The sequence below is a fragment of the Antrostomus carolinensis genome, unplaced genomic scaffold (genome assembly GCF_000700745.2).
Source record: "Antrostomus carolinensis isolate BGI_N321 unplaced genomic scaffold, ASM70074v2 scaffold29950, whole genome shotgun sequence".
Taxonomy (NCBI): domain Eukaryota; kingdom Metazoa; phylum Chordata; class Aves; order Caprimulgiformes; family Caprimulgidae; genus Antrostomus; species Antrostomus carolinensis.
In genome coordinates, this window is record NW_010291041.1 from 59,037 (window position 1) to 74,794 (window position 15,758).

The window sequence follows — 15,758 nt, forward strand, 5'->3', positions numbered from 1 at the left end:
GGCAGGAACGAAAGACTACATTACTTGTAGCTGCTACCAGTCAGAATAATACTGCAGGAATTCAAACATCAGTGTGGAAAACCACAGCAGTTAACAAAAGACCTAAACCTAAATCACACCACATCTATGCTATTAAATTTTCCTAGCAAAGACATGTCAAAAAGGAGCTGAAAGAAGTCACATCCTTAATTAATAAAGCTACTTTAACAGCAACCTGGAGTATATACAGCTGTGCTGGCAAAGAATTACTTCTGTTAGCAGTTTATGCTGTTCATGAACATGGCTGACTCAAACAAACAAACAACTTAAACAACAACCAAACAAACAAAAAACCCAAAACCTTTTCATTAAGGGGCACTGCAGGAATAGCTGGAGCTACAGAGGCTGTGAGACACACCCACAGAAACACCATAATAGTGGAAAACCTGTCATAAACACTGCACGCTACTACGAACACTGGTTAAAATGACCTTTCTTTGTTAAAGAAAAATCTCTTCAAATTACACTGTCTCCAAACTAATCTGCAGTTTCATTATTTAGCAAATTACCATAATGCTGTTGAAGTCAAGTGACAACTTGCACCAGAGCAGATGTGTTTAATGTATTACACCACAATTCTTCAACTCAGATTATTCTACCTACAACTGTTTTTTGCTGTTCTGTCTTTAAAAGCTCAGGGAATTTATGTTCAGTATAGTAAAAATATCTGGAATTGTGTATCACTAAACCTTGTTTGGTTTGCAAAAAGAAAAGTCCCTTAGTAATATTTTCAAGTATTATTTCTTGATTCACATGGCATTGCTTATAAATTAAAAATCAAAGTTTAAGCGGCCTCTGATCTTCTTTCCTGAGGCATGTGAATAACTCAGAAAAACAATGAGGTGGTTCTATTTTTTCTTTAATTATGCATTTGGAGCTGTTCCAGTTTCTCTAGTTAATAGTAGATTATATTTTCTCCAAAGTTTTTAAAAGAAACAATTTAATATAAAACATACATTTGAATAGTGTCAGTATTATGATTCCAAACAACATTCAAGAGCCCAAACATAGGAAAGCATGGGTCTTTAGAATTCCAATTGTAGTTGAAAACTTCCTGATATCATTATCTATACAGTGTAATTTTAATCTTGCAGTCACACCTGAATAATTTTATTCTACTGAGGTCTATATAACTACTATTGGGCATGATCACTCACGCTTCTAGTTACAGGACCAGAGCACACCTTATTTAAGATATAATTCCCATCTGTTATGAAATCCACAGAGAAGAGAAGCAAATAATGAAAAATTATCAAAACCAATAAATATTTTATGCACTGGAAAAAACATAAAACAAATCTGTTAATTCTTTAAGGCAAGTTTATGTGAATCAAAAGTATTCCTACAACTAATTATATTCCTACAATTAATTATTATCTATGTATTTGAAGGTATTACCACACTATCTGACCAGTGGTGGCCAAAAAATACATGTGAAATAACATCTCAGTTAAGGAGCATAATACTTCTCATCCGTTTTCCTCTTAGTTTCTGTTTTCAATAAAAGTCAGACTTCAAGTCAAAACAGGCCAGCCTCTAGCATAAGAAAATGCTGCATATGGTGAAATACATCTTACAGAATTAAATGAAGACAGTGAGACTCAGCTGTAGGCTAATATCTCATGAAGAGATACAATAAATTGTCTCACTGAAACGCTAGGTTCAGACACAACATTTCACTTGTTAGACCCAGTTTCTGGTACAGGATTTAGCAGTCCCTAACATCTCTCTGCCCTGGTCAATTTAGGCCATATAAGCTCAAGCATGGTATGTTTCCTCAATCAATCACTTTCAGTACACAAGCTCCTGTGTTACTTAACAACTTCGAGTTCTGAAAGTCCTCAAGGAACAACCAGGTTACATTTCCCATGGCTTCTCATTCCAGTAAATCAACATAACTTCCTGGTTCCTCAGTTAATAAATAATATGCTTTAGACCACCGCACTGCAGTACTCTACGGGCATATCTAGCAACATGCAGGGGTCCCTCTGCCACCTGGACTGTAAAGTAAAAACATGTTTAGTTACATCAGTTTGGGAGTAAGCTCCTACAGATACTTCCTATTTCGTTAGCATCTTTCCTTCCTGTGATAGGTAATGATTCCTCAGTCTTTGTCAAGGGTTCTATTTTGTTCAGGCAGAGGGCCTGCAGACATTTCAAAGAAGAGCAGGAGGGCTGGGAGCTTTCAGAATGGAAGGCACAGAGCTGCCCTACAATTTCCTTTCAGTTTTGAGTGGTGAAGGGGACTGAGTGCAGTTAACTCCAAGAAGAGTAAAGTTTCAGTCACCCTGTGCAATATCCCAGAGAAGAAACTGTGGGAGCAGCTTAACATTTCTAGCCATTACTGGCACCCACATCTCTAATTTCTCTTCACACGTGCTGCTTCAAGAAGGGTTTGTTATGCCTTTGCCTAAGGCTCTCCTAATGCTTAAGCCCTGGATTTTCTGCAGGAAATCACCTTGTGCTGGATAGCTTTTATTAAAGTACTTGCTCGATGTAACTTCCTTACAGCTTCCCAGTAAAACAAATGGCAAAGTTAACACCACAAGTACAGGCAGAGTGCATACAAACACCAAGCATCCATTGAAATATGGAGAGTTTTTGAATTATGTTAGCTTCACTTCAGTTCTATTAAGTCCTCACTACATTTATGTTTTGTTATAGTAGAAACAAGAAGCAAGTCACAGTTCACAAACTAATCCTTATGGAAATGAGAATGAAAGCAGTCTGTTCTCATTTCTTTACCGTTGAGAGAGAGGTTTCTTCTGTTAAAAAGAACACACTTGTGGCTGGACAAAGCTCAAAAAGGCTTCTGCATGACCAGAACAGAAGAGAGATCATCTTCTGTTGCAGATCTGGTACCACTATTTAAATTCATGAGATGAAATGAGACTACAACACCTCTGCCTCCACTTTGCAGAGATGCGAATTCTGTGGCTCTTCCTTCACTTGAGGGCCCTATGGCCACATTTATGAGCTTCTCTCCTTCACAAGACTACATATTGTTTACATGTACTAGAATCAGCAAATAAGTCACCTCTGTATACCTGACTGCTGATGTCCCATTCCCAATGCTGGAACCCAATACAACACCACCACAATCAGTTGTCTCGAACAACCCAGGAAGTTGAATGGGAAGAAGTTTAGTACTATACCTGAGAGGATCTGCTGAATCCCAAAACAGAAAAACATTTTGCTTCTGTTTTATATTTCATTTGCTCTTCGTCTTCTTTGGAAAAAGGAACTATATCACTCCCATAGCGAAACCCTGGAGAACAAGAGAAGAGCAGCTGGTAAGCATATGGGCCTACAATTCTTACACCGAAATTAGCTTTCTGAATATTTTAACAATGCATGCATGCCCCACAGCTACACTCCACACGCTCATCAAATTACTTTCCCTGTTAACAAAAAAAAACCCCCCAAAAACACACACCCCATAGACACATTTTGTACTTCACAAACAGCAGTTGCACTCCTTGTACACTGTTTTATGTAACACAGCTATCCTCGTAATGAGCAAGAAAGAAAATAAGGGAACCTAACGTCTTGCCCAACAAAGTTACGCTCACAGAATAGATTTCAGCAAACAGACTGCAACACTCTGCAAAAGGAATACAAAAAAACCCAAAACACACCACAAATCGTGGACAGGAAATGACACCAGAAGGGATTCAGAGAACAAAACGTGTTAACAGTGGAAGTGAGATACACCCTCACACACAGTGGAAAACCAGAACACCTGTATGCAGAAGTGGTCTTTCTATACATTTCTGCATTTTATTTCCCCTGCCTTACATCACAGGTGTATCTCCACAAAATAGGAAGCTGTTAGTTTCTCAGAGGTATCATCTGTTCCAACTGCTTATTCACCCGCCTCAAGCTATAATATCCTCCCTGTAACATCATCACTTCTTATACTGGCACAGACTAAGGATGACATCCTCAGATGAGAGGAAAGCAGAAAGAACAGAGGTAAATCCCTGGATGAAAAACCTGTATGCAGACACATTTTCCTGCAAATGTCCATGAGGCACCAGCAGCTCTTTAACTGGAAGAAATATAACACTGCTGATAGAGGAACTTTGGGTCTCTTTTGTTCACACTGAACTTTTCATCACTTCTTTTTACTAGCATCCCATAACCACTCACCAACTTGGGCAGTCAGAACATCAGCAGAGAACGATCACAAATGCTTCAAAATATATTCATTATGAAAAGTGGATTTTTTTTTTAATTTTACTAAAATTTTTGAAATTATAAAACATAAACAGACTACTAGCTTTTACCTATCATTTCTGCTTAAAGAAACAAAGAAAATCACGCTGTAGTTGGGACATTTTTATCTGCTATTGCTACAAAACACCTATGATGGCTACAGTTGAAAGAGGTTAAATTTTTAAAAGAATACAGTATTTTCCTTCATTTTTCAATTTATTTTATTCATTTGATGGCACTTTTTATACTGTTATCTGAATAGTTCTGCCATTTATAGTTAATATATTTCTCCCACTTGTGTGGGATTCAAACAGCAAATAAAAGAAAAAATTAGTAAAAAAATTATCTATACAAAAAATGAATTTTTTAATTAATAAAATTAATCGATTTTATTAATTTTATTACTTTTTAAAGTTAATTAAATTATTGCAAAAAATTAAACATATTTGCTTAACTCAGTTTTTAAAAACTAGACTATTTCATGCTATTCCTGGGTCCTGCAGTCTTCTAAGGAATTTCTACTCAGAAAGAAGCTGAAGGTTATAAAAGAAGTATTCTACATACATTACTTCATGTTGAACCTGTTATGGAATTTAAACAGCAAAGCTAATAGACTCTTGAACATTAAACCTTACTTTAAAGGTTTCATCTTTCCAACTGCAGAATACCTATAGCAGTTGCTTATGCAGAAAAAAAGCAGCGTTACGAAAGTGTTCATGTTACCAGTAAAACTGAAGATTTGAAAACAGAACAGAGGTGGCAGCACTACTCACTACAGAATGGAGGTGTGGTCCTCCACAGAATACAGTTAAGGAAGCTGTAGCGCCTTCCAAGTTCCACCTGGTGGTATTATTATTATTCCTATTACTGGCAAAGTAAGAATTTGTAAAACATGTGAAGACAAAGAGCCTCACATAACAGTCTCTGTGTTCCATAAGCTTACATTCCAAGGTCACAGCTAGGCTTCTAAGTATAAAACTAAAAGGCACTTAGGTGATTTAAGAGTATAAGCCATTATCTTTGGTTTGTCTCCGGGGTGCACAAAAAGAAGTCATGCCTTGAATAGTATCATCTTTCTGAACCTCTGTCTCGTCATCATCATTCAAGCAGTAAACAGTTTCTTTTTGCACATCGTCTTTTCTGAGGGTTTTAGCATCCACGACTGTCCAAATTTTTTTCACCTTCTCTTCTGTGACCTGTATATGAGAATTCAAAGAAAAGGAACATTTAACATTTCAGTGGTCTCCAGAGTGCTTACCAGAACATGCAAAAAATTTTTAGACCAAGTGCTGCATTATTTTGCCAATAAGGGACTAATAATGACAGTCCAAATATGTGGTAGCACCTCTGCAACCACAGTGCTTTCAGCACACTGCTTCATCTGTGTGAGACCTCACACCTGAACTGTATCATACTGACTGCACGCTTGGCTTGGTTATTCATCGAAGTCATGGGCTAAGTAATATGTGGAAGTCTTGTAGTCACAGGACAACACATAACTTGCTTGCTATGTATTTTACCTTCCTCCACCTACATAAACACTTCTGACAAAGCATTAAGATATATGTTAAAGACACAAGAAGACTCAATGCTCATTCAGCTTGTTTGCCCAAGTTTTGCATCAGACTACTACACTATTGAATAAAAATATCCTATGTTACTGCAGCTTCCCCAAAAGGCAGAAAAAGATCCCTCCCTACAGGACTGAGAGGCAAAAGAAGGAATAAATATCAGCAATAAGTGAATGTTTCTCAGCTACAGAGAAAGAAAAATGCTTTCTTTTCTCTACTTAAGTGAAATTGATAGTATACATAATGAACAAGAAGAAAAATTGAGAACTGGGCAGAAAAAACAGCATAGATTACATCAGTAGATATCACAAGTCTATTCCTAGCTCTTATCCAACTGCTGTATGACCTCAGGCTAGTCACTCAGTTCATGTTGCTTGCTCTCCCAAGCTTTTGTGTAAACACCTTTGGGAGGGGACTCTCACTGCATATTTGTACAGGTCTGCCACAATAGCTTAATAAAAAAAAAAGAAATAAATATTATATTATATTGTAAATAGAAAGCTAGCAGTAGAGATCTCTTTCAAGTCTGGTATGCCTATCTCTCAAATCAGGTACATTTCAACTTCATAATACATCTTCCTGAAACCTTGCAATATTGGCCAGACTCTCATAAGGTCTTGCGTTCAAACAACAAACCAATTAATGTCCATCTCATCAGATCCACCAATGCTGCCACGCTACTTTATAGTCATCTATTAATTATTCAATAATTGGAATTTTGCACATTTTCTGTGTTTAAATATACTCGCTTCTTCCTAGCACTGTGTGAAGAATCCATATAAACTGTAAAGGAAACAGACTGTGCCCAAGCTCTGACAAACAGTATAAAGCAAACAAGCTGAAAAAACACACCTTTACGTTCCAAGTCTGAAATAATAACAGATGTGGTTCAAAACAATAGCTGGTAAAGCATTTCTACTTACCATTTTACATACACATGTGCATAATTCATCTCATGCCTACGGCTTAAGAAATATATACTAAGACTCACTGAGCTGCAGACATATCACTGCTGCCGAATGGAAAGCTTCACATAAGTGCAGCATTCTTAATAAGGTTCGACAACTTCAATACCATTAAGTGTCACAGCATAGATAGCAATTATTTCTATTTCTGTACATTGTGAATTTTAGTTCTTTAACATACGTGCACAATATGGTGAAGTTAGAGTTGCTGTGGGAACCACAGTTTTAGATGTACTGGCTTCTACACACATAAAATCTCTACCATAATTATTCTGGATGTTGTTTTCTCTTTTATTTTCTTAGCTTTACAGAAAAAAACATGCAGCTGCACGTTACTTGCTGCCAAAATACACTAAAACAGATGATTTTATGAACTTACTGATTTGTAGGCCACAATCCTTATAGACAAATTAGAACCAATAGTGAGCTGGCAGGGCCAAGGCATAGGTCTTCTTTCTATTTTCTTAAACATCGAAAGACGCTCCAGGCTCTCTCTAAATGAAAGAATCAGGAAAATAGAAATAAACTCTAGTGAACTGTAATAAAATATAGACAATACACTCTTTTCAAGGAGATGTAGGAGTCCAATTGTTTCAGCTTAGACTGAATAAAGCATTAGAAAATTAACTGTATGAATAATCTCGTCATTAACTATTGTCAGAAAAGAGAATGAAAAAAAGAGGTGGTACAGTAGATCATTCCCATCTCGAATCTTTATGATGGTGTGACATTAGGGCTTCAAGACAGTATGTTAGGTCTTGTGATGAAACTACAGAATTCCTTATTAAGCATTTTTACATTCATCTGTGCTTAACCAATTAGGGCATGTAGTTAGATGAACAACCCAAATTATAAAAGGCTTCTCTAAGTGGTAAAATGTTTTCTGCAGTGGAGGTGAAGAAATAAGGAATCCAGTTTCAATTAACAGGATTTTATTTGTGTGGTAATTAACTTTTGACACTTTTTTTTTTTTTTAATACAGTACTAATGAACTCATTATTTGCAGGACATCTGGCTAGAGTGCAATAAGTTACTCTGAATATTTCTAGCCTGAACAACATACATGCAAGTTCATAAAACACAAAAAAACGGGAACTGTAATGATTTTACACTAAAGAGCATTAACTCAATTGTACAGCTTTAATCAATGAAGTCCAAAAACTAAAAACTGACAGTAAAAGTAATTTAATATTTTATTGTGAAACAAACGAAATAGGCTTGCACCCCACAACAGCTTTCAGCTAATATGAATTGTATCAGATATTTTGCTTTAAAATTCCAGTGCAGAGAAAGCACTCATAAAATTTTGTTATTGCATGATGTAGCTAAGATAAAACAGTGTTGACCTTATCTCTTTCACTTGATAAAACCCCAAATCTACCTCTCTCTTTATTAAAGCATTTGTCTAGCAGAAATTAAAATCAACTCCTAAAAACATTAGTACAGAATTCAACTTGGTATTTCTCCTTTTCAACTTTCTTAGGGTGAGCAGTGTTTTTTTGAAACTTCTAACAGAAGCACAACGAAAAGAAAATGCACTACAATTTTTGTAATGAGATAAACATTGTATTTCTTTTTAATTTTTTTTTCCTTGGGGAAAGGAAGGAAGGGAGGAAAAACTACTTTTTCTGGCAACAGAGACATCAATATAGGATTTTTAAAAAGAACCTGTTACTACATCATTAAAAATCACTGCAACACGCACATTCAAGGATGAATGTGAAAATCAAATACTTAAGTGTCAAATACCTGAAAATATAATTTAAGCTCAATTTATTAACTTTATCCTTTAATTTCTTATATTTATAGAAGAAAAACGCTCCCTACTATCAAAGAAGACTCAGTCAATAAAACCCGAGTACATGCACATCTCAACCTATATTTTACAAACATGTCTCTCTTCCTCTGCTCTCAAATCCCTTCCCCTAAAACCAGATGCAGCAGAAATACCTCCTGTCCAACCGGCAGAATATCAAGCCCTAACATAATACAACAAAATTTTCTCACTTACTTTCCTGGCATGACTAATTTATTTTCATAAGAGTTGAAATATTTTTACTAGCAGGAGTAATGAATACAGAAAAACAGAGAGTGTATCTGAATTGGTAATGACAGATTTGCATGGATAACTTCCTAAAGCTCGATAAGTAACTTAACTGCATCCAAAACCTCACATATTCTTAAACAACTTAAACAACTAAAGCTTTAATCTATTAGCCAAATGCCTATTTAACCAAAGACTTGGATTTCCCCTAAAAGCATGGCACAAAGACAGCTTATAGAGTAGCAAGAGCCTGCAATTAAAAAAAAATATAAAGAAAGGGCCAAGCCACATAGTAGCTTCATGCATATGGATCGTGCTAAAGGATAAACAGGCCCAGAAAGATACTGCTTTTCTGTACAGTCTTTTGATGCAATGACAAAGCCTCCTTTTTTCTAGACACTCAGACTGCTCTCTTGACTAATAAGGAACACATACACAGTAATACATGTTTCTTCACTAATCCACACTAATGCTCAAACAACAGCTTAACCGGCTGCTGAGATGCAAAGCAGATCCACTGGGCAGGGTGAGGGAAGGAAATCCCACAAATAAAACAATGAATAACAGCATGCAAACCTACAAGTACTTAATCTAAAAATTACACTTGATAATCACATTACAGCTATGGTCTACTAAGTTTCCTGAAAAACATGTTGTCTAAAAGATCATACTTCATAATTGCAGAACAGAACTACTAAGCCAATAAAATCAAGACTTTTATAAGGTGCATAGATGCATTTTGCTTGTTTCCCAACTGAGGCAACACCTATGTGGAAAAGTCTTGGATATATCACTAGCTACAGTTTTTCAGAGATGCACATATATTTTTATTCTTTCATTGGGGAAACATGAAGTGAAAAGCCATCTTTCAACTCTTGCATTAATAATGCTGATAAAAAAGTATATGGTCTGCAATAACGGCACAGTAGTCTGATTAAAGAGCGGGATTCAACAAACAACTTTACTCAAAACATTTGTGGGAGTTTGATAAACCAGTGAGCTACAAGAAGTCTCAGACTAAGGAACAAAAGCTACCGTTAAATGCAAATGTTTTACCTGCACTATGTCACAAATGCAAAAGCATGTCTTGGAGAGAGTTGGAAATTTCATTTATAGAAACATTCCCTCCAAAATCCATCAATACTAAAGATGGAAGAAAATTGACTTTTTTCTTTAAATACAGATATAGAAAATTAATTTTCCACTTAAATCTGCAAGCCTTTCTACCTACTCTAAAGGCACTGAAGAAGCTGTTTGAAAGGGACTGAGTGTACAATAAGTTATAAAATTCACTGACTTCAGAGAAACTGGAAGCCAAGTGACTGATTGCTTAACTAATTTCATCTTTTAGGGAAGAAATCAGAAAGTAAATTTACAGTGTGATAAAAAGGATTAGTTAATTTTACCTGAAAGTATAAATTTCTTCCAGCCCTCCTTCTTCATCCAAAGTATGCATCAGTTTCCTCACCACACCAATGCCTTGCTTCTGCTGCTCAGTTAAGCCCTTTCTCGGAAAAGAGTTTCTGTGCATACCAGGATGTACACTGGCATTTGTATCTCCACCTCCATCATCAACATCCACTGGAAATGGCAGACTAAGAACAAGCAGAAGGAGTTAGTTTGATTTTCTTCTTAATTAAAATCACCAACCAAAACAAAAACTGTATCAGGATCAACAACTTCTATCTAGCTGCAGTCAGATGCTTGCAAAACACATGAAGTAGTATTTCAGGTCAACTTGGAATCAGTAACATCTTGACCAGCATGCTGCACCAGTTTGGGGCATCATACCTCAATAAAGATGTCCACATACAGGAAGGGATTAGGGAATAAAGACAATGTTGATTAGAAAACAAGATCTATGAAAAAACACTGAACAAAAAGCGCATAGAGAAGGGAGACAGGGAGCAAGACAGTCTTAAATATAAAAGGCTGTTGCAGAGAGGAAGGGAACAACTGGTTCTTCATATTCAGCCTGCATTCAAATTACATCATGGAGCCAGGTCAGATAAAGGCATTTCAAATCATAATCTCTAAAACCAACTGCCTGAGGAGACAGAAGAGTCTCCATCAATGGAAATCTTTGTAAAAAGATAAGACAAATGCTGCTCAGCAATGACGTAGATACAACTGACCCAGTCTGAAGCAGAGGGTTGCTCTGGGTGACTTGTTAAAGGCCATTCCAGGCCTGTGATTCTGTGTCGGCCCTAAACACCAGGAAACGGGACTTTCTCTGCGGTGGGGCTGTTAGTTATTTCCGGAATAAATGTTATTAGTGTTTGAGACTTTAATGGCTTATAACACTAGGTGAATTTCTGACTGAGGATGACACATTCTCCCATACTTCAAGAATCAGATTTTAAAATTTAGCCAGGGGTTATAGATAAAATGATTCTGCTGCTCTTCAAAATATAACAGAGTTAACTAAGTACAACCACCACAGAAAAGAGAGACATGTAAGAGCCTCTACTCTGTGTCCCTGACAATGACTGCAGACTTTTCAAACCTTTCGTCTGATCCAATTTTATTCCTTTTACCACATTTCCACAAAGTAAAAGAATTTTAGCATTTTTTTAGAATTTTATGTTTCAAAAACAGCAGCCTACAGATCTCAACCTTACTTTCACCTCCTTAGTCCTCACTAAACTTATCTGCGGAGCAACATAGAATAAGCAGAGTTAAGAATATGCACTACAGTGTCACATACAGCAGAATTAAAGATCAACTTTCAGCAGTGTTTGGTACCTTTTTAGGAAGCAGCATCCACTGACGAAGAGAAACTGTATTTTAAAGCTGTTACAAGAGCAAAAACCTTCAAAACTCTAATCCATAAAAGTTAGATTACTTCAATGATATAGTGCTTAGAGACTCCTGTGATGAGAACTGTGTGATAAGAGGCAGGAAAACCAACTACCTACCACAAGTTACAACCTAATCAGTAATCAGGGCGTAAGAGATGGAAGCATGGGTTATAATGAAAGGACAAGGTTTAGCAAGAAATTATTTTTAAATCAGTATCTTGAGTGTTTTACATTTGTACGGGTATTTCTCAAAGCATCATTTGCTTGTGTGGCTGGGAGACAGGGTGTAAATCTGCAGCTGATGCCATAACAGGAACATTTCCCTAGTGTTTCTGTTAGCCATGGGGCTTTTTCTTTGCTACATTACAGGCAAAGAAAATGTAAAGATGTATCAGAAATCCCACAGAATAAAACTGCAACCTTAAATTGTAGTGTAGCATCTGTCATAGTCTGCATAGCAAACTGCAGGTGTGGAGACAAGGTAGCTGGGGCTAAATACCAGGTCTGTAAAAGATGTGACTCTGGCTGGCAGCGGGTACTCAGGTTCACAGAATTGTGCTTCCACTGCCTCCAGTGCCAACAATAGCTCAAATAACCTAGAAGGGGCATGTCAAGCCATGCTGCAAGCATACCTTGTTTTGCTGTGCAGACAAAACCTGAGAGTAGAGTGACATTTTCACATTCAGCCTCTCCCAGGCACAGGTAAAAAATATTTTTTCTGGGGAGGATCAGCCCATGATTTTCAGCCACACTTTCCTAGCTAACCCCTCTGTTTAGGTGGGTCTACAAATGGCTTTAATTAATTTATCAAGTTCACAACATTGCTCCTTACAGAATGCTGGATCTAGGTGAAAGTAAGCATTAAAATGGTCAGAAGTAAAACTGCAGCTTTAACTTTTCTCTGTGAAATTGTTATGAAAAGCAAACATTAACATTCACACAAAGTTTTGCTTTTAAATAAACTCCTACTAGAGGCCTGTAGCTTCCTACGTTACCCTCATGTGCAACAACTAATACAGATCTCAGCATCACCACTGATTCTTCAGATCAGCGCTTGTATCGAGACAGCCGAGGGATTCCTGTCATAACATGTAAGACATGGCTTCTGTTATCCAAGCCTATCACTATGAGTATAACCCTGCTCTTCACACTTGCTTTTCTACTGACACCAGAATCAGGCTGTAAACACCTGCAACACCACCTCATTATTTCTTCCCAGTAACTCCCTTACCTAAAAGGATCTAGGCTGATGCTGTGACAAAACCACTGCTTCTGAGGCTATTTCTGGCCCGTTGTTTCCCATGTCTTTGTTATTTAGATCTTTTGTCTCTCATTTTAGGCTTTGGCTCTAAGCTGTAAGCTCAACTGGAGAAGCAGCCATCACCTTAACGTGTATTTGCACATCACTTGATCGAGGGGACTTGGTTAATAACTGGAACTCATGGCATGTGTAATTGGATATAATGATCATATTACATACTGGTACACCTCTACAGAAACAATACACCAACACATCACCAGCTCCTTTAAGACTGTTATTAAGAAAAAATAATAATTTGCCTTTAAACAGTCGCATAGAGAATAACAGCCACTTTCATACTTACAAAAACTGAAGTGAAATTCCTGTTTTCTTCAAGTTAGCAATGATAATCTCCAGTTGATCCTCACTGACAGGACTACCAAGGTCTGTAAACAGTTCAATGTGTCTCTTCTCGTATTTCTTTCCTCTTAAAATACAAAAAGAACATTTACAAATATCTGAAATACCTAAGCAGCCTTTTTCGAATTCTTTTCTTACAAAATTGAAGCCTTACCAAAGGAATATACTTGTAAAAAAATAAACAAACCTACTTGGTAGAAGTTGTTCTGTCATTGCTCATATTATTTGTGGTATCTTTTTATCTTCATATGATTCCTGCTACTCACTCCTACCCCCTAAAATTGAGGACTCTAGCCCTGTGACTGTATAAATCACTAACCACATCTAAATGAATGGAATTCTGCCAATTTTCACCAGTGTACATAAACTGCTAATAAAATGTTAGGTAGTTTATTGATTATACTGGACATTTCCTTTGCAGTTGTAAGTCTGTCCTTGTGAAAATGGGAAATGCATTTTAAATTACTGTTGCTGGCAGGGGTTCCATTTTAGTAAGATAATGCAGTAGAGTCATTGGATAAGATGGACTTTAAAGACTGCTTCATATGCTCAGAAGTAGCAACAATTAACATCAGAAAGTCCTGCCAGCTACAAAACAAAATTCAGTTAAGTTGATATAGTTTTCATCTGGATATTTAAGCATAAGGGTGATTTTCTTGAATTTTTACCCAATAGTATTTTCTCAACTGAAAGTAAACTGTATCAAAGGGTTTGCTGCATACAAGCTATTTACCCACAAGATAATAAAAGCAGTTGCTCCATAGGTATTCAAGGTTATCCTGCCATAAACAGTGATTTTAATTCACAACTCAGTTTTAATCGTTAAATTGATATAGCTCTCCATGTCAATTAGACTTTAATCATAAAATCACAAATTGCATCGCTAAGTCTAGCCTTCTGCATTCATAATGAGATCATATAATCACTTTAACAATATGTTCAGTCTCTGTTTTGAGAGGAAGTAAGGCTATCTTCCTTGCCCTGGACCATCACTCCACTGAGTGTTAGAAACAGTCACATTTCCAGTTGTCCATTCATTGACAACCTTGTAACACTTGTGCCAACATTTTCTTTCAGCTTAAACAGTATTTTTTCCTACTGCATGTTTCTCACACAACTTGAATATTTATTAACAGCCACCTTATACCCAACAGCCTTTAAGATACTAGGTAGAACAAACTTACCTTTCCAGATTTTGTTTTTCTTTGTAAGATATGCTATCACTCATAAATTTGGTAACCCTTTCCTATGCATTTCAGCATCCCAATTAATGTTTTTTGAAAACAGATCACAGGAAATGTGACACTAAGTAAAGTCTTTGTGCCTTGAATAATAGCATTAATATACAGCAAAGTTCCCAGTTGCATCAAAAAGCTCTTAGATTATCTGGAGAAGCCAGATGTCTCCTAAGGATTCTTCAGGCACAGACTCCTGCAGTGTGGCTTTTTTGTTCGTTTGTTTTTTTAAAGCACTTCCCATATTTACAAAATAACGGCAGTGTAATTCTGACAAGAAATCAGATCAGCTCCAAAGTGCAAGGTCAGAATTCTGTAAAAGGCTTTGGGTTACATACTCACATTGTTTCCTTCTGAAGCAAGTCCATACACACAATAATTGCATCCAGAACTAAGTGAATTTCAGAAAAATCTCATCTAGAACGTGAATCATGTCACAGAAGTGGTTTTCCCGTGAAACAATATTCTGTTTTCACCCCCTCCCAAACACTGACAAACATGCATTTTAGTTAACAAGCAAACAATATTTTGAGACAAATACTCTTCAAATATCTACTGTGCAAGAGGTTCCTATATAACTTGTCTGTTTTGTGATCTTGTCTCTTCCCCACCTATCTGATGGAACAGTAAAAAGATTGCTTCAGGGCCCAATCTTCTAAATGTCAGTGAGGAGGCTCAAGTCCAACAAAAGGGCAATCTAATCTTTACAACCTTACTTTGAATCTACAAACAACATTTACTTGTACTTTGAATGTATGATACCATTTTCTCATTCAAGTTTTCCTTCATGACATCTGCATCTAGCAATTTCTTGATAGTTTCCTCCTCACCACAGTTTTCATCAGGAACATATTTTTATCACTGTGCACAAACCTGTCCACTGATTGAACAAGAAACATGACTCTGCTTCTGCTAAGGTACTCCTCCCTGAAACACCTCTGACAGTCTGAACAGAGTTCACTACAAACATTTTATGGCCAGAAAGAGGGAAGACAACATGGGAAGTTAGAACAATATGTAAATGGAAGACACAAAGGGACACTATAGAGATCACCTTCTTTTAAAACTCCTCACCTTATGCAGCTAACAGAGCACATTCAAACATGAACAATATTCAAACCACCAAGTGACATTTGGCAGTGTTAGAAATACTTCATATAGAAGTATTTGCCGACAACACCAACTGTGTGGTGTGGTTGACACGTTGGAGGGAAGGGATGCCATC

The 15,758-nt window shown here is 36.7% G+C and overlaps 1 protein-coding gene across 1 annotated transcript in view; it reads right to left on the bottom strand.

Annotated features, from left to right (window-relative positions):
• Positions 1–14,924, bottom strand: part of XRCC5 (X-ray repair cross complementing 5) — a gene marked incomplete at both ends in the record, with an annotated part of 43,104 nt that extends 28,180 nt beyond the window's left edge. Inside the window, 6 exons of the mRNA XM_029086819.1 lie at positions 3,195–3,307; positions 5,315–5,453; positions 7,173–7,287; positions 10,244–10,432; positions 13,243–13,365; positions 14,876–14,924. Of these exons, the coding sequence (XP_028942652.1) occupies positions 3,195–3,307; positions 5,315–5,453; positions 7,173–7,287; positions 10,244–10,432; positions 13,243–13,365; positions 14,876–14,924 (728 nt within the window). The remainder of the gene's footprint in view (positions 1–3,194; positions 3,308–5,314; positions 5,454–7,172; positions 7,288–10,243; positions 10,433–13,242; positions 13,366–14,875) is intronic.
• Positions 14,925–15,758: the final 834 nt, after the last annotated feature.